The sequence below is a fragment of the Varanus komodoensis genome, unplaced genomic scaffold (genome assembly GCF_004798865.1).
Source record: "Varanus komodoensis strain SLA01 unplaced genomic scaffold, ASM479886v1 scaffold1, whole genome shotgun sequence".
Taxonomy (NCBI): domain Eukaryota; kingdom Metazoa; phylum Chordata; class Lepidosauria; order Squamata; family Varanidae; genus Varanus; species Varanus komodoensis.
The window spans coordinates 84,180,473-84,199,506 of record NW_025335268.1 but is presented as its reverse complement, the minus strand read 5'-3'; the positions used below and the strand labels follow the sequence as shown (position 1 = coordinate 84,199,506).

The 19,034-nt window shown below is 42.3% G+C and overlaps 1 protein-coding gene across 1 annotated transcript; it reads left to right on the top strand.

Moving 5' to 3' along the window:
* The first annotated feature begins 2,617 nt into the window (after positions 1 to 2,617).
* On the top strand, positions 2,618 to 13,376 carry LOC123024855 (regucalcin-like). Its single transcript, XM_044433046.1, has 6 exons — positions 2,618 to 2,780; positions 4,105 to 4,287; positions 6,300 to 6,515; positions 7,431 to 7,568; positions 10,433 to 10,587; positions 13,226 to 13,376. Exons 1-6 carry the CDS (start codon positions 2,618 to 2,620, stop codon positions 13,274 to 13,276), a joined length of 906 nt encoding a protein of 301 aa, XP_044288981.1. The 3' UTR covers positions 13,277 to 13,376.
* The last annotated feature ends 5,658 nt before the right edge of the window (positions 13,377 to 19,034 follow it).

The following is a 19,034-nucleotide window of genomic DNA, read 5'->3' as shown; positions in this document are numbered from 1 at the left end:
GTTTGCCCTTGTCTGTGTATGAACTACCTGCAGAACATGACTGTCCTAGTTCATTATTGTGCCACTTAGAACCAGAGGATTCAATTCTGCAGCACCAACAGAAGTAAAGTTTCAGGCAATTAAATGGCAATGGCAATTGTGGTTGTACTGGATGGCTGAATATCAGGACAAATACCTCTGCAATACAATTAAATCAACAGTTTCTAAATAAGAATTTAATCATAAAAAAGGTGCAGTTTTGTCTGATTATTAAAAATTCAGAAAAGTTTCAATAAATTTTGAGATGACCTCAGAATAAGAATAGAATAGGATGGCCTGGAACTGCACAGCATCTGTATACTTATAATCCCCAGCCCTGTTGTCTTCCCTCATCTTTTGGATAAGTGGAATTCCAGGTGTGTTGTATGGTGTACAATCTTTAGTGCTCCAGATGTTTTGATCTATAGCACCCATGAAGCTATGTTATCAATGGCTATGTTGATTAGAACGGATGGGAGTTGTAGACCCAAACATCTGGAAACTATTAGTTGCTCAGCCTTGGTTCACTGAACCAAGGAGAGAGAAGTGAGTGAAAGTCAAGCTAGCCTTTTCTCTTATTGCACACGGACACTTAAATTGATGCATCCATGCTGATTGTTTATCCTTTGAGATATCCAGTTCTTTCTGACAGACTGAAGAGCTTCTTCCAGAGTGGTCCATATTGCTGGGATAATTCTTTAGCATCAGCTGATGATTTGGTCTGAATAACTAATGAAACATCAGGAAGGTGTCTCTGTTTCTTTCCTCATGGCCATCAATTAATGCTTCCCTTGAGTGAAATGTTAATCAAGAAGGGGCTGCTACCTCCCACAGCTGGTATTGCAGAACATGCTATTATGAACAGCCTAGAATTAAGTTATGTCCTTTGGTTCAGGTTTCTGCTGACAGGATTTAAAATGCAATCAACAGCTTTCCAGGGGCAGATAAAATCAAGTCTTGCAGCTTTTTAAATAACCTCTTAATACGAAATCAATTGGAGTGGGTTTGCCATTGTATGTATTATATTCCAAGAGTTCTGATGACAAAATGTGATGTGAGTCAGCTTCACATGCTTCTTTAAGCAGGAATTGAGCAAGACGTATATACTGCCAGGTGTTGTTTACAGGTGTCTTTCATTGCTCAATGCTATTGAGTTTCTCCTGGCTTTCCAGTTGCCTGAAATTATACCAGGAGATTTCCTAAGAATATTTTAATATTCTCTTTGCCGAGTTTATTTGCAGATTTGGGAACAGTGATTGCCTGCACAGCTGTCTGCATGCTAATGATGTACATTAATGAATACTAATGGTGCAAAGAAAGAAGATCCAGTAAAGCTTTCAGGCAGGAGCAGGAATTCTTGGTGTTGGATGGGCACCTTTCTCTCTTGCTGAATTTGCTCCTCCAATGCCAGATGTCCTGTCACCAAGTTACATGCACTTTGCCTCTTCTGCCTCGCATGCTTCAGAACAGCTGTTTACTTTCCTTCCCTTTCAAGCATTTGCATGGTAATTCATCAAAATTTGTTTTGTGCTTTTAATTTTGTGTTTAAATTGAAGTTTTGGCACTCTTATACTTTAACCATAGTTCTGAAAAGGAGAGGATTTGGGGTTGGTTTGCAACTGACAGTTCTGCCAGCCAATCAGGACTATGTAGAGCCACAATGAAAGTAAAGGAAAGCAACTGGACCAAAACTGTTTCCATAGCAGGCCCACCACGAAAACTGAGTCCATCTCTGCACATCCTGCATTTAAAGAGCATTAAGTAACTTTTTTTTTCCAGAATAAAGCATTCTCCATCCCCTGAAACACTTCTCCAGTCTGTCAGGGAATACTTCAGAATAAGGTGTGGTACCATCCCACATTGTCCAGTCCTGTCCTTGTAGGGTAGCCAGGCGTCCTCATGGAGGACAGTCCTCTATCGGAAGGGCTGCCAGATGACTGAATATTATTTGAAGGGCTTTTCTGTCCCAAACTGGTTTAAAGATTGACAAATTAGGAATGGTTGTCCATTTACAGCACCCAGATACCAGACCGAAGAGACAGGCATTAGGTTCCCTAATCACAGTCTTCTGCTATAAATCATTTGTAATAATAATTAAATATCTGGTTCTAAATTTATATTTCATATTTAAATTAGGATATACAAATATAATGCAAATCATTGCCATCTTCAATCTTCTTTTACTGCAACTATAAGTGAGCCAGAGAGGTGGGTGATGGGGGCATAGGTGTTTGCAGGAAGGCTGAGAAACTTTCTCTCCACTAATTTACCTATGGATCCAAGGCAATGCTTTTACCATTTATAACTATTGGCTACTAGCTGCTTAAATGGAAAGTTACATTTCTATATTAAGAAAGATAATTTGGGCATTGTCTTCATTCATTTTAACATCTGTTTCATAAATAATAGAAACATGTTGGTTTAGCATTGCTGATGAAGACCATCCTCAAAACAACACCAACATAGACAAAGTACTGACATCTTAAGCTGTCTTTTGCTATATTCAGCCCCTTTGCAATCCATTTCTTAGATCCCATTTAATTAATACTTTCTGCTGAAATTAAATTTGCTATTATGCCGATTGTTCTCCTTGTAGACGATGTCTTCCATTAAAATTGAATCTGTTGTGAAGGACAAGAACAGGATGGGAGAATGCCCCGTATGGGAAGAAAGGCAGAATTCCCTTGTATATGTGGATATCAACTCACAAAAAGTTTGCCGCTGGAACTCCATCACCAATGAAGTTCAGTGTGTGCCAGTGGGTAAGAAAGACAATTTTTCTGAAATGGTAACCTTCTACTACAGACTATTTTGTAGAATAGTTTCAGTCTTTTAGAGAATGTTAATGCAACATGATCTTATTTGGGATTACGGAAGGATTATTCACATGGTCTTTCTTAGAGATGATTCATATATGCAGTCATGATATCTCATGAGAAGATTCGCTTACAATTACAGTGGGACAGTTTGTCCTTTGTTCCTTTGCGATAGGAACTTAATATAATAACAGCCTTGCTGGATCAGATGGAAGGCCTGTGAAGTCCACCATTTTGTTCTCAGAGCGCTCAACCAGCTGCCTAGCTGAAGTCCATAAACTGGGTATGTGTGCCATAGTATCCACCTACTTAAGCTCCCTGTATTATGCTGCTCATGTTCCTATGCTTAGCATAATACAAACCATCTTGTCTGTGCATTGAGTTCAATGCTAGTCCAAGACATTTTGTTGCCTGAGGCAATGCAGTAAAGGTCATTTCCCACTCTTGACCTGTGCAAGATGCACCTTACCCAGGGTGCAAAGCATTTTGTCACATAAGAAAGTGAATTCCCTTCCATGTTAGTAAAAATACTATAATAATAAATTGAATAACTATTTGCTGTCAATTCATGCCACCCCCAAAACAGCTGTATGGAGTGGCTGACTCAATCTGCCCAATGGTTGGACCAGCTCTGATCATGATGAAGGACATCATGGGAAGTCCTTATCATGGTGCCTCCACTTTCTGACATGAAGTGGATGGGACTGGACATAAGGAATTCTTGGCTGTGGTACCCTGTCTATGGAATTCTTTCTTCTCAGGTAGGCTTGCTTTGAATTTACATTTTGTTTTGGATATCAGGAAGAAAGATGATTATCTTCCCCGTCCTTTCATTCTTAAACTGTGGTAGTTTTGACTGTTACTGCTTTTACTGACTTGAACACAAAGGTGTCTTCCATAAATAGAAATCCACTTCTCTTTCTACAGGGCTACCTCATCTATCAAATACTGTTGCCAACCTCCTGCTCCCTTCTGGTGGTGTTTCTGAGCCATGTGGATTTCTCTTTGCACCTCTGTGGACCCAGTCAATTGTTTATAATGTTTAGCCTGTTTCAGTGTTTTAATGTTTTCCATTAGTTTAGTGATTCTGAGATACCTGGGGGATGCTTGAAAGTGTATTCAAAACTCATCTGGAGGGCTCCAGTTGAGAAAGACTGTATTGGACTCTGAGAAGCACCATCTATTTCTAGATTGGACCACTCCTACATCAAGAGCGAACACTGCCGTTGGTTCTAGCTTCAAAGCTTTTCAACTTCTTTCCTTTCTGCAGATGCTCGTGTTGGCTCAGTGGCCCTTCGTAAGCATGGCAGTTATGTGATCGCTGTAGGAACCAGGTTTGCTTTCCTGAACTGGGAAGATCAGACAGTTGATTCCATCACAGAACTGGAATTAGATAAACCACACAACAGATTTAATGATGGAAAAGTGGACCCAATGGGGAGATTTTTTGCAGGTACAGATATATCTGATATGCATACAAGTCTATGGTGTGTTTAGTTTGGCTTTTCTTAATGAGTTGGATTCAGATCCAACCTGCCGAGTTTCCAACAGATGGATATATCTACAGAATGCTGGAGTGGGCTATTGGGATTGCCACCAACCATTTTGCACTGTGGTGCCCATGATTCTTGACCCCTGGCCATGCTGGCTGGAGTTCATAGGAAGTGTATCTCAAAACATTTGGAGGGCTCAGTTGCCTATTCCTGAGTATAGATGTATCTATACTAATGTGTTTAAGTCAACAATAATAGCCATTTCTTTTCTTTTAATGTAGAAAGAAACAAATGTAAGTATGTAATTGGTATGAAAGGCCCACCAGACTTATTGTGCTCTAATTATTAAAATACAATACATAGTGTAATAATCAGGATAATACAGTGTGTAAATGTGCTTCCAATTTATTATTGACCACACACAACCGTCTAACTGAACCAAGCAAACCAAAGAAAAGGGGATTAAAAGAAGTTTGAATCTAATAGAATCCTGATTAACAAACAAAAATAGCATTCAGCCTGAAGAATTCTGGAGAATGCAAAGGCTTTTTTTTGCTATTTTGTGACAAGCCGGTCCCAAATAAAACCTACTGTGGATTTTGAAATACTGCACTTATATAGGGTTACTGTTAACTGTTGTGCTGGGCCACCTTGAATTTTGGATCACTAACTGCAAAGTTGATTCCAGATCACTTCAGTCTATTAGGAGGCAGTAGTTAAATTTGCACAGAATATGAACAACTCCTTACAGGGCTGGGTTGGCAGTAGTGAGCAGAAGCTTTGATGCAAACTGTCTTTCTCTCACTTGGCTCCTTGGGTCCAAACCTCAGCCTTGCAGTTGACTTAGACTTAGAGGAATGACAAGCAAGGCTGTGGCTTGGATGTAACATCAAGCTTTTCTGCCTGGTAGGTTCCTGGTAAGTGTAGCTCCTCCCACTTGCACGAGGAACGCAATGATTGGTCAGAGCTCTTGCTAATGAATGGCAGAACAGGGTCCTCAAGAACTTTTTTAGGGTTGTGAGTGTCATGAGCAGAGAAAGAACAAACTCAAATTACTAGCCTGATGCCACATTGAGGGGCCGGGAGAATCAGAGTACAGAAGGGGCATTGTGCAAGTACCTCAATTCTGCAATGTACAAAAAGTGACTGGAATAGGCAGCTAACATTTGTTTTTACTGCTAATGAGAATGAAAAGGTATTCTGATTAAAAAGTAACAAAGGAAATGTTTAAAAGTAACAGTTGCTCAGGCCGCAAAACATTCCCCAGATTTTTTTTTAAAGATTGCGAAGTAGTTTACATGAACTAAATCACTGTAATTAGCCTTTTAATTTCATTAAAGTATTGGAGAGGACATTAATTAAAACGAAATGGCCAGTGCAATGAGCAGAATGAGGAGTTCAACTCCTGTTCCATCTAAATCTCCAGAAAGCATCTTTAATTTTATTTTTTGAGCAGAATGTAACATTTAAAGTAAATGTCAGACAGCTGCTACATATAAAAAGGCAATTCTTTAGGAAGATATTTCTTAACCTGGTCCCCTCCAGCTTTGCTTCAGCAGACCAACACTTTGGATATGAGCATGTTAAGGATAACTGGGTTAGAGTTTTCATATTAATAATAATAATAATAATAATAATAATAATAATAATAATAATAATAATAAGTTAGCAAATTCATAGATAGGAGCACTCTTGTAGACATGACATAAAATATTTGTTGAGGCTTTAAATAAAATTCTTCAGTGGCATGAAAGCCAAGTAGAAGATGGCAAGCTGGAGCTTTTCAGGTTTTTTTGGACTCCAACTCCAGAGTTCCTGGCCCTTGGCCATGAAGGCTAGGAGTGATGGAAGCTGTAAGCTGTAAGCTGAAATGTCTGATGGGCACTTTCCATTTGATCCATCACACCAACTTTGCTGAGAGGCCCTGCAGTGCCAGATTATCTTATTTGTGTCTCTGCTGCCCATCCTCTAGGTACCATGGCTGAGGAGACAGCGCCCGGAGTGAGGGCAAGGCACCAAGGTGCTCTGTACACTCTCTTTCCTGATCGTTGTGTCATTAAGCAATTAGAACAGGTGGACATCTCGAATGGCCTGGATTGGTCGCTGGATCACAGAACCTTCTTCTACATCGATAGTCTAGCATTTGCAGTGTATGCTTTCAACTACGATGTGTCCATGGGCAAAATTGGTACATACTCTTTTTTTCCAAATGATTTTATAACATATAAATAAATCTCTGTAGATGATTAATAGGCCAATCTACAGAGCATTTTTCTTTCTACACCATGTCATGTGGACATATATGGTACATTGGGCTTTTCTATCATTATTAATACAGAACTCTCTCTCTCCCCCCTCCCCCCCACCACACACACACACACACAATCAGGCCAAAAATCTGTGGCAAGAATCAGCTTTTCTTGAGTAGGTGAGGTATTACCAAATATTTTACCTCTAGTTGTGCACTAGAGGGAACTCTCAAGGCAAGACTTTACATCTTACCTGCAAAATATTTGACAATCCTACCCTCCCCAATCTTTGCATAAAATATACAGTTCAAACCAGTGAAAACTTATGAGAAAATGCTCCTATGGGGCTTGTCCAGAAGTGGTCTTGTGTTTTAAGGGCTGCAAGGCAGGCATAGCTGCCACTGGTGTGGTTTTTCTACAGCATAGAAATGCATTGATGGGAAATGCCCATCTCTGGATTTTTTGCTTGTCATGAAAGAGCCCTGCCAGAATAAAGTGGCAATTCTACTTTTAAGAACTATACACTGGCCAAGCTGGAAAAATAGACCAACATCTTATTCAAATCCATGGAGCCTTCCTTATTGCTTGTATGCTAATGGAGATGAACAACAGTCTTCCTTTACTGACTGCATTTACACTTTAAACTGAAGCAAAGTAAGAGATAAACACTTTATGCTGAGGCTGAGAATAAGGGATGAATTTAGCTTTATCTTGTTTTCTGATGAAGCCCAATTTAAGCACTGTCTACAAAGAAGCTTTTAAACATTGTAAACTGATCAAGGCAGAAAACATAGCATTGTCGGAGGCAGCTCCTACAGTGATCATCCACACTGGTTGCATTACTCTCTGCGCAGATTGTGGCAGCTGCAGGTCTGTGTACAAGCTGGAAAAAGAAGAAGAAATGCCTGATGGGATGTGTGTTGATGCCGAAGGAAAACTCTGGGTGGCCTGTATGGATGGTGGGCGTGTGATTCGTATTGACCCTGAAACAGGTAAAAGGTTAATGAGGATCCTGCTGAGCCAGTTTTAGAAAGTGGAGTGAGCTCAGCTTATAAACTCAGGCATTCTATTCAGCTGATGTCAATCAGTGGCCTCGTCAGTGATTTTTTAAGTGGTGGCTCTCCAACTCCACATGATCCCAAGGGATACTGACTTTCTGGACCCATTTCAAACTGGCTTCAGGGCAGGACAAGGAGCTGAGACTGCTTGTGGATCTAGTGGATGATACATGAGTCGGAATTGACAGTGAGAACATGTCCTTGTGGGTTCTATTGGATCTCTCAGCAGCTTTTGATACTATTGACCATAGTATCCTTCTGGATCGCCTGAGAGACTTGGGAATTGGGGACACTGGCTTGCAGTGGTTCCATTCTTACCTCTCAGGTTGGTTCCAGATGATGATGATGGAGAAAGTTGCTCCACCAAGAAGGAGCTGACTTGTGGAGGCCCACAGGGCTCAATTTTGTCTCCACTGCTGTTTAACATCTACATGAAGCTGCTGGGAAAGATCATCTGGAGGAGTTGCTCTGGGTGTTATCAATATGCTGCTCAATTTACCACCACCACCACCTGCTGCTGCTTCTAGAGACAGCCTCTCCGCTCTGAATGATTGCCTGAAGCTGATAATTGGCCAGGTGAGCAAAAACAAATTGAAGCTGAATGCAGACAAAATGGAGGTGCTTGCTGGGTTCACGTCCAGGATTAGGAGTGTGTCAACCAGTTCTGTCTGTGCTTGAGATGTGGGGATGCAGCTTGATCTGGCCCTTCTGATGTCAGCACAGCCAGAAGTCATGGTTGAGAATGTTTGCTGTCGGCTTCTGCTGATTTGCCAACTACATTTCTTCTTGGAGGAGAATTACCTGAAAACAGTAGTGCATGGACTGACAACCTCTAGGTCTGATGTCTGCAATCTGCTCTCTATAGGAAACCCTATAGGCACCCTATATTGTGCCTCCTCTGAAAACTGCGATCTGCAGGCAGGTTGGTGTCTGGGATATCATGGAGAGACCATATATCAGTGATACTAAAATCTCTGCTCTGGCTGTCAGTGTATTTCTGAGGGCAATACAAGGCCCAGAAGTACAAGATAGTACCTTTAAAATCTTTCATGACTCAGGTGCAAAATGCCTTTAGGAGTCCTTTGCATGTGTCATTTTCTTGCCTGCTAAGGTCTGCTGAGGATGATCTTCTGAAGATTAATGTCAGCTCTCCAGAGGACATTCTCAGCGGTTATCCCTAAACTATGGAATGACCTGCTGGGAGAGATGTGTCAGATAGCCAAGACTTCTACTTTCAAGAATGAATAACTTCCAACAGATTAATCTCTTGTGAATTCACCAGAGCCTATGGGGATGGGGCAGTATATAGAAAACAATATGTCTTTCAGGCATTATGAACTGTCTGAAAATATTTGGCATTAATGATGATAAAGAAGCACCTCAAATGTTCTAGACTTCAACTTGCAGTATTCCTGACCATTGGCTGTGCTGGGAGGAACATCTGGGAGTCTAGATCCCAAACATTTAGTGATCTACCTTCCTCCCACCCATTTTAGAAAAAAATCAGAGCAGTGAACCCCATAAAAGGCCCAATTCCTGGCACTTTCACATATGTAGCCCCCCTTTTTACATACATGAGGGTTTGTGGCCCTTGTATGTAATGCTTCAGTATTTATGCTACATTCTCGGGCTGAATCATAACTTATGGAGTCACCATGAATTCTGTTTTGTCAAAGACAAGAGGTGGCTATCACAGAGTCATTCCAGTGCAGCTAAATGGGTGCTATTTGGGCTAGTTGGATAGCATGTACCCAGTTAAGGTATGCCTACTTAATAGTCTGATCCACTGAAAAAATCCTGCATCAATGGGAGACTTCTTCCTGCCATAGCAGTTGTGGCCTGCCAAAAGCAAAGTGCTAAATCACTCCTCACCATGATTCCAAATGGGATTCCTACCCCCACTCCCAATCTGTTACTTATCCCTCAAAACAAAACCACGCAATTGCAAATTGAATGAAGTGGATGCTCAAGGACAGAGCAAAAGGTTTAGTCTGGAATTAGAACAGTTTCCAGTATTTTAAAGAAAAGAATATACCCTGCTTGGAATAGTAAAACAGCAGGTTTACTGGTTAAACTTGGATTATATCACAGAAGCAGGACCATCTTTTACATCACTTATTTATTTATTTATTTATTTATTTATTTATTTATTTATTTATTTATAAATTTTATAACCTGTCCATCAGCAGCAAATGTCTCTGGATGGTTCAGCTAGGGAGCACAAACCAATTAGCCTTTGTCACTAAGAGGATCAGGAGTTGGCTGTCAAAAGTCCCAATTCACCAATCCCCTCCAGTGTATGTATTCCTTATTAGCTAAAACTTTGTCTGAATTGATGTCAAGATAATTAAGATTAAAATAACGAGAAGTATTACATCACTTGTTAGAAATTAGAAAAGGGTTTGAAACTCAATCTCAGTTACAAGAGCTTTCATTCTCTTTGTCATAAGATGATCGAAGACCATGATGGGCAACATGTCTGCCAATATCCTCCTCAGCTTGTCCCATGCAATAAAAGGGCTTGTAAAATAAGTTCCCATTCATGTGACTGGGAATTTTTTCTTTAAAAAAATGGGGATGGGAAAGAGATTTTAAGGAAGTGATGGGTGGATCACAAAGAGCTCAGGGCAGCTGACAAACCATATAATAATAATAATGTAAATCATGAACAACATTAAAATCATAACTCTTAAAATCAGACATTTTAATGTTAAGCTAAATGAAAATCATACATCAAAAGTGTTCTGCTTCCCTGATTTTCTTTCTACTTCTTCTGGTGGGGAATCTCTTCATATAAGGAAAAAGAATTCAGACTGTGAAGATGCCAGCTTCCAGGATCACATCTTGCTGCTTTGGAGGAAAAGACTATTCTGAAATGTATGTCACGTCTGCCTGTGATGGACTGGACAGAGCGGCATTAGCCAAGGAGCCTCAGGCTGGAGAGGTTTTCAAGGTAAAGAGAGTTTGTGAAATGGACTGAAGCACTGCAGAATTGCAGATGTTAAAACCTTTGCCTCCTTGCCCAGAGGAGATGTGAATGCATTGTAGCATCAATAATTGTTTAGGTAATCAAGATTTGGCAGTGCTCCATTTTTAAAGCTAGCTGAAAATAATTCAGACCTTTGGCAAGAACCATCTATCTGTCCCTTGGTATCTCAGCTGGACAGGGATGAAGAGGAAGGGAAGGACAGCAAGAGAAGGAGGTGGTTCAGAAAGAAAGAGCGTGAGAGAAAGAGAGTGAGCACATTCCCATCCACTCTTACATCTGGCCCTACAGGGAATGCAGTCTTCAGAAAGAAGAACTGGTGCTGAACTGGCACCTGACTGCAGCAATGGACTGCATGAGGGCTAAAAACTGAAGCTCAGTGTAGCAAGACTGAGATGCTGTTGGTGGGTGGTTCTTCTGAATGGATGGAAGCGATCCAGCCTGTTCTAGATGGGGCTGCACTCCCCTTGCAGGAGTAGGTTTGTAGCTTGGGAGTGCTCCTTAAGCCATCTGTCACTGGAGGTCCAGGTGGCTTCAGTGGTTTGGAGTGTCTTCCACCAGCTTTAGCTGGTGGCTCAGCTTCACCCCTATCCAGACAGAGCTAGCCTTTGTTATCAATGATCAATGCTCTGGTAATCTCTAAGCTAGACTACTGCAATGCACTCTACTTGGGGCTGCTCTTGAAGACTGTTTGGAAGCTGCAGCTTGTGCAAAATGCAGCAGCCAGATAAGTAACAGGGATCAGATCCTCTGACCATATAACACCAATTCTGACCTGCATTGGCTGCTTATATGGTTCTGAGCCAAATTCAAAGTGCTGGTTTTGACTCGTAAAGCCCTACCTGGTCTGGAACCACAACACTTGATGAACGGCTCTCCAGACCTCTGTCTACCTGGACACTGTGATCAAGTTCCGAGGCCTTTCTCTGTGCCACCTTTGAGGGGGGCTTGGATGGTGGCAACAAGAAGAGCCTTTTGAGTGGTCTCCCCACCCCAGCAATGGAACAAGCTTTCCACTCTCCGCCTGGCACCAGCCTTACTATCTTTTTCAGTGTCAGGTAAAGACTGTCCTTAAATGCAGGGCATTTAATTAGTGACTGGAGCCTGCTGGTTCTTTGTCTAACCAGTTTAACACAGTCTTTTTAACATATGTTATTTTCTGTTTTTATTTGGTTTTACAATCTGTATTGCTCACTTTGATGATGCTATTTTAATATGTTTTAATTGGTACATTTTATATTGTTTTTAAATATGCTGCTGTGAATGGACCAGAGAGCTTTGGCTATTGGGAAGCACATATTAATTAATTAATTGATTTATTAATTGAAGAAGGTGAAGGGTTTATTCAAGAAATAGCTTTGTATTTTTTTTCTTTTTGTTCATTGTGTAGAATAAAAGGTACAGCAGTTTCCCAAGTTCTCCAAGATCACACAGGGAATTTAAAGTCTGCTGTGTGAGCGCCACCGTGTGGCTCCAGGGCTAATCACAATGACAGCAGTGAAGTCCTGATTAGTCAAGAGGTGGGGAGGAGAGGAGTGGAAAGAAATACTGAGCCTAGAGGAGGGAGGGAAGCAAGTGTTTTTTCCTGACTTGCCAAATCTTCCATTCACAGAGCTCTTTCCCCTTTGCTGTCTCCACTAGCCATGTTATTTCCCCCTCCCAACATCCTTCCTGTTTCTCTCCCTTCCCCAACCTCAGCTTCTTCCTTTCCGTCCTTTCTAGCCCGGAGCCTTGCTGGTTTTCACCCCTGTATCTTGCTATTTTTCCTCCACTCTCAGTCTTCTCCCCTCCTGACCTCTTTACTTCACTGTTTCTACTTTTCTTCACTCTTTCTCTACTGCTTTACTTTGCTTTTCTCTTTGCTTTGCTCTGCTCTGCTCATCAATGAACAAGAAGGAGAACGGGGTGCCCTAATACTTTTCAGTGCTTTTATTGATCCTTTGAATGGTTGCCGGGAGTGAAGAGCTTTGTGGACATCGTTGGATGTGTCCTTGGGTGCCCTGAGACCCACAGGTGCCATGTTGGGATAGCACCTCTGCTGTATAGCACCTTCCCCTGTCCAGAGTATTTGCTGGACCTCTACCACTCTCTGTGCTTGAGATCAGCCTCCAGCCCCTTGCTGCCACTATGATGGACAGTGGATGGATGTAACCCTGCCTTTGATCAGCCACTCTCTTGCACCCAGCCTGAGGCTTAGGCAAACCTCATGAAACAGTCAAGAAAGCCTAGGTGGAGCCTTGATTTTTATTTCCTATTTTAACTGTTGCTTGTTGTAAACCATTCCGAGATGCCAGTAGATGGACAGTCTATAAATGCTTTAAATGAATGCATAAATGCTTTAAATGAATGCATTTTCTTGTCCTGCGGGAGCCTCCTGCTCGAACCATTCCCTGCTAGAGGCTGTTGATTAACAGCAGGCAGCCCAAGATTTGAACATGGTGCAAATATGGATGTGCCAAAGCAGATGTGCCTTGCTCAGTCTGAGGAAAGGATGTGAAAGCGTGGCTGGAGTGAAAGTCAGGGAAATGGCTTAAGTTACCCTTGCAGCATTTCCTCTAAGTAAATGAAGAAGAGATTTTAAAAGTCTGTCTTCTTCCTTTAACAGATAACGGGCCTGGGTGTGAAAGGGATCCCGCAGTACTGCTTTGCTGGTTGAGTGTTCATTCACATTATGGGACAGGTGTGCAATCCAGCCAGAAGCCATGCTGCTCAAGAAAAGTAGCCCGACTTGCTAATAAATATATTAACAGGAAAACTAAACTATTGTGATCCTTTAATGTGCTGCAGCTGTTTCTTTTTCTTTGTACCTGCTTTAGGTTTTGGGCAAACAGCAACTTCAATGGGAAGGGGGACTTTCACTGGAAACCTGTGCAAAGTGAAAAGAAGCAACCTGGACACAGTTAATATGATGATACTGCTTTGAATCCACACCCCCGCTGTGCTCCTGTGGTTGCTTTTCATAAGCTTCAAAGCAGGCATGGGCAACTTGTGGTCCTCCAGATATACAGCCTACAGCTGGGGATGGCCCACCAGGATGAGCTGCTCAGATCAGGCAGCAGAGTCAGAGGGGCAGCTACCCTGCTGTGCCCCACTGCAACTGCACATGAGACAACCCACGTCCATCCTCTTGGTCTGAGTGAGAAAGGCAAGGCAGACGAAGGTGCTGATGCTGCCAAACTGAGCTCATCACAGGGAAACCCCAGAAGAAGCGAGCTGCTTGCCAAGAGTAGCTGTGGCCGTTCTTGCCAGGTGCTTACCCAGAGATGCAGCTGGCAGCTGCCTCAGTTTGGCCCAGCTGTCAGAGGAGTCTCTTCTGCACCCAAAATCTACTCTGGGGAAGGACAGGGGAGCCAGCAATCAGCTGGGTGGCACTGCTCCATTTCACCAAGAGGACAGCTGGCTCCTGGCTTCTGGGAGTTGGCAGGAGCTGGGAGGTGGGAATGATCTAAGCATGGGCTTCTCTGCTCCTGAGAAAGCCAGGAAGCCTCTAGAGCAGGGAAGGGAGGACCGAGGCCACGCAGGGACGTTGCTTTCTTAGTGCATCCTTGCCCAGCCCACCCTTTCCTCACTCACGTGGGAGTGGAGGTGACACCAGCTGATTGTCCCCATGTGCCTGACTGCAGACTTGTTTGGCATGAACCAGGAGGCACTGGATCTGCAGGAGGAATGGACTCGGTGTCCCTGGATTGTGCTGCCTCCCATGTGCCTCAGCAATGTGCTGTCATGGAGTGGTGGGGGCTCACTGCCTCATCTTCCTGGCCATGTCCCCTGGGATGCTTCCAGCAGGAATGAAAGGGAAGTTGGAAAGCAGCTATTACGAGCCCAGGCTGTTGGGTCAGTTCTGGCTGCTTGGCGCTTGATAACAGCCCCCTGTTAGCTAGCTTGTAAATATGAGGATTAGCATTTTAAACAGGGTTGGGCAGTTCAGGTGTTTTCTAAAAAAACAACAACAACACCACCACCACCCTTTAAATGTTAAAAATAAATATCAGATTTATTTCCATTAAAGAAAAGGAAAGGAAGCTGTTCAGCAATGGATGTTTCTAATTTCTCGTGCAAAGGCATTCAATTGTATATAATCATCTCTGCTTTCAATTAGGTTTAGAGGCAGCATGTATTTCCTCATAGAACCTGAGCTCTGGAGAACGCACTGCATGAGGTTTCATTAAACTGCACAACACAATTCTGATCAAGCGCTCCCCTGTTCCATAATGAAATGACGACTTCCAAAGACCTAGAAGTAAAAATGAACCACATACAGAATTATTGCTATAATTCATTTTTAAAGCATTATTAGGGAGAATTGCTTCTTTTAACTGCAGTGCACTTTTCAGAAAAGAGGAAAAAGCCTACTTAATGGGTCACACCATGTAAGAAGTTCATATTGATCTTGTCCAAGATTTTGGCATGAAATATATTGGGCCATCAACCCAGCCAAAGTTGAGCACTTTTGGGTTCCATTGACACACTGCACTCTCCTGCATCAAAATAAAAGGTGACATAAATATAGTGACATCCCTGTAGCATATCAATAATTAGAAGTCACCTATAGATCATGTATTGATAGTCAAATAACAGAAGATCCCAGCAAACTAAAATTCTTCCTTTATTTCAGGGTTGGGGATCCTCAGATTTGGGCCCCAATCTGGACCTCCCCAGATGCCTCCCCCTCCTGAAACTGAATCATTGATAATTTGGTGATTAATCCTGACACCCTGACACTTAATCATTGATAATTTGATGTTTTCTTGAATTATGTACATATTTTCCCTATTCTAATTGATGAAATCCTTTCCTAAGTCTTAGCGGTTTTCCACAGAAGGCATTCCTTGTGCTGATAAATCATTTTTACTTATGCTGATAAATCATTCTTTAGGTTACTTCCCAGTTTCCCTTCTGTTTTGAAAGAGCACTTTCAGGTTTTTTTTTTAGGAGTGTGGAAAATGGACACTGTTTGGAAAGTGAAGAAAATGTTTTTTTCCTACTTGTGTATTGCATTATTCTCAAATAGCAATTCAACACTTCGAGGTTATGACTGGAGAAGCAGAAAAGGAAACGCTGTATTGATCTCAGATCTCAGTTCTTTAACAAAGCTGCACGAGGATACAGTAGATTAACCCCCTTGTAAATTAAACACACTGTAACAGCTTTATGCAAAAACAAACAAATAAATAAACAAATAAAAATCCGGGTAGGTATAGTCCCATGCCTATGAGTTTTGGCTTACTCTCGAAAACTTACTCTTGTAATGTGGTCTTGGAGAACTGCCATCAAACTAAATTTGGCCCTCAGCTGTGAGAAGTTTCCCACCTTGCATCACATGTCTGCCTACTCCAGGAATTTGGGAGTTGTAGCACTTCTTTCTGTCTAAAGATGCGTAGGATGGCACCCTTAATTGCTGTCTTCCTTTGGGATGGATAAGTAAACTACTATGCTGCTTATCAAGTAGGTGGCTCATGTTTGTGCATGCCTGAAAGTCACAGAACATGTGTCTGTGGGTGTGCTTTAGAAATGATAATGATTCTTATTTCCCCACAGGAAAATGCTACTAGAAGATATTTCTATAATTACCTAGGTCAATGCTATAAGCTTTGATTTTTACAGTTCTCTAAGGCCTTGCGGGAACTCTTGTCACATCATTTAACTACCAGCTGAACATCTGTGGCTCATACCAATTCTGGATACTCTTGTAGGTCAGTCATCCTGCATGTTTCTTGCCCTTTGGGTGCTTGCGTGCGCACGTGTGTGTGTGTGTGTGTGTGTGTGTGTGTGTGTGTGTGTGTGTGAGAGAGAGAGAGAGAGAGAGAGAGAGAGAGAGAGAGAGAGAGAGAGAGAGAGGTTGGATCCAAACTTAGTCTTACTTAGAGCAGGCCCATCCAAACCAATGGGGCTTCAGTATGACTACCTGAAGCCCCACTGATTTCAGTGGACCTCTGCGAAGCTTGACTTTGTCCGAATCCAATCTAACGGATCCTAGAAACCTGCACAGGTAAAATACAGGACACAAATATTTATTTGGAACTTATAGCAGCTCTGAGGACTTGGAGATCTGATATTGCAGCGTCCCTCCAGGGAACTGAGTGGAATGCGAAGGCCGTTATTTTAATTGCCCAGAATTCTCCCAGAGTGATGAAGCATCGGGTGCTTCAGGGCATTGTGAGAGCTTAACTGCTGGCTCATGGCCAGCTGGATCTTGGCATGAGGGCACAGGGCTAATTGAGGTGCAAATCAGTTCTGGATGTGTCCGCTTTGGCTTCAGGCAAATCATCCATGCTGGACTAGGGAACTAGAACTAAACATTATGGGAAAGCATTGCTGAGGGTTCTGGGAAGACCTGCAATCACTCTCTATTAGTGCCTGAACCAGAGAGGTGAAGAAGTCAGAGGGGTAAATGGTCATTAGAAGGTGTTTGGAAGAACCCATTGTTATTCTTGGAGGTCTTTAAAGTATCATCTGGGATCTTCCATTATTTAATACAGATTACCTCTATGTACAAATTGTATCTCTTCTGATATAAATATATTATCACTATTGCTATTGTGATTGCTAATACTATTATTTTCATTTCTATTCTGTCCCATAGCTGAATCTCTCTGGGCAGTTTACAAGAGTGCATAAAATAAGGCAATATAATACAGTATAAATATCATAAAAACAAAAGAGCAATAAAATGACTTTAAAATAGCTAAAATTGAGCATACAGTAACAAGTGACCAAACAAGGAAAGGAATCACCTGGCTAACCCCCTCAGGCCAAGCAGATGGGTAACCAAGTAGATGTTTAAAGGCCTCAACATAAATGTCTGTCTTCACCTGATGCCAAAAAGATGGCAAATTTGATGCCAGGCGGGTTGCAGTAGGGACTTACGCCAAAGATGGGGTGTCACTGCTGAAAAAGCCCTCCCCTTATTGAGACTCGGAGGAAGGTCCCAGTGCCGAGCATGGTTTCTGAGTAGATCATGGCTTGAAGAGGCGCTCCAACAGGTATCCTCGTATGCACCTGTGAACAGCCCCCACAGCGAGCGCAAGAGAACACACACTCCATTTACTTTTTGCCCTCGACGCTACTGCATGACCACCGGAGTGGAGAGGGAGACACAAGCCCATGATGCACTGTGTGACTCTGCCTTCAGCCTTTATCCACACATCCCTCTGTCCTTTGCAGCACATGGAAAATAGGCTCTAAATGAATGATCCGACCAAACATCAACAGTTTGGGGAGGGGTAGTCTAAAGTTGGGGGCAGGTAGGAAGGCAAAGGACTCAGACAAGTAATCTATATGTTTCCAATTGCATGGAAAACAATGTGCCACTTTGGTGCAACTTTGCTTTTGGGCTTCTCTGCCTGAAGGTTTTATTATGCATATGTGATTCCTCATTCATGACAGATTATGGTTTCTTTACATGAAGTCAGCATCCTCAGGACCTCTTCCTTGTTCTGCAACCTTTTCTGCATTTTTTCTGCAACCTTGTTCTGCAACCTTTTGTGCAAGTCCTGGGAGGCTCAGTTCTAAGACATTTCACTGTGAGAAGCTCTTGTATTTTTGCAGTTCTGCTAAACCACAGTGCTTTCTCTGAATGCAGAGAAAGGCGAAGAAAGAAAAACCCTTGTGGAAGGGAACACTTTTCCTTTGCTGAACTAATGACACAATCCTGTACAGGTTTAGACGAAAAAAAGTGCACAGTTCCCCGCGTTACTGAGCCAACCATACCACGGGGAGAATGCTGAGCATTGCAGGACATTTCTTCTGAGAGCCAGTGTGGTGTAGTGGTTAAGAACATGGGACTGGGACTCAGAGGATCTGGGTTCGAGTCCCCGTTCCGCCATGGAGCCAACTGGGTGGCTTTGGGCCAGTCACAGATTCTCAGCCCAACCTACCTCACAGGATGGTTGTTGTGGGGATAAGATGGAGGAGGAGAATGATGTAAGCTGCCTTGAGCCCTTTGTAGGAAAAAGGCAGGATACAAATTGAAAAATTAAATTAAATTAAACACACACAGGATTGTGTGTTTCTCCCTCCTCCTTTGGTGTCACAGATTCCCAGCTTTTTGAATACCAGTAGAGATGACAAGTCCCATCAGTCCCAACCAGCAGAGCCTGTGGTCAGGATCGATGGGAGATAGAGTCCAACAATATCTGGAAGGCAATCGGTTCCTCACTCTCATTTTAAAATATGAAATCTGTTAGCAGTCATCAGAGTCACTGCCAGAAAAAATGGCAGGCTATGTTCAGTTGTTCCCACAGGGAAAAAAAGAGTCAGCGAGCTAACAATGAATCTTAAGTGTTGATACACGAATTGCAGAGGTGTTGAAATAGCTGAACTGGGAATGCTAATTGCATTGATGGCAGAGGGTATATGTTTTAGAAATGAAAGTAAATAAATAGAACTAATCTCAGAGGGTGGATAAGGCAAGC

Bases quoted from the DNA above. Each gene is read 5' to 3' on its own strand.
- LOC123024855 (XM_044433046.1), top strand. From the start codon at position 2,618: ATGTCTTCCATTAAAATTGAATCTGTTGTGAAGGACAAGAACAGGATG. The intron at 6,516-7,430 runs GTACATACTCTT...CTCTCTGCGCAG, and splicing joins TGTGTCCATGGGCAAAATTG to ATTGTGGCAGCTGCAGGTCT. The intron at 7,569-10,432 runs GTAAAAGGTTAA...TCTTCATATAAG, and splicing joins TCGTATTGACCCTGAAACAG to GAAAAAGAATTCAGACTGTG.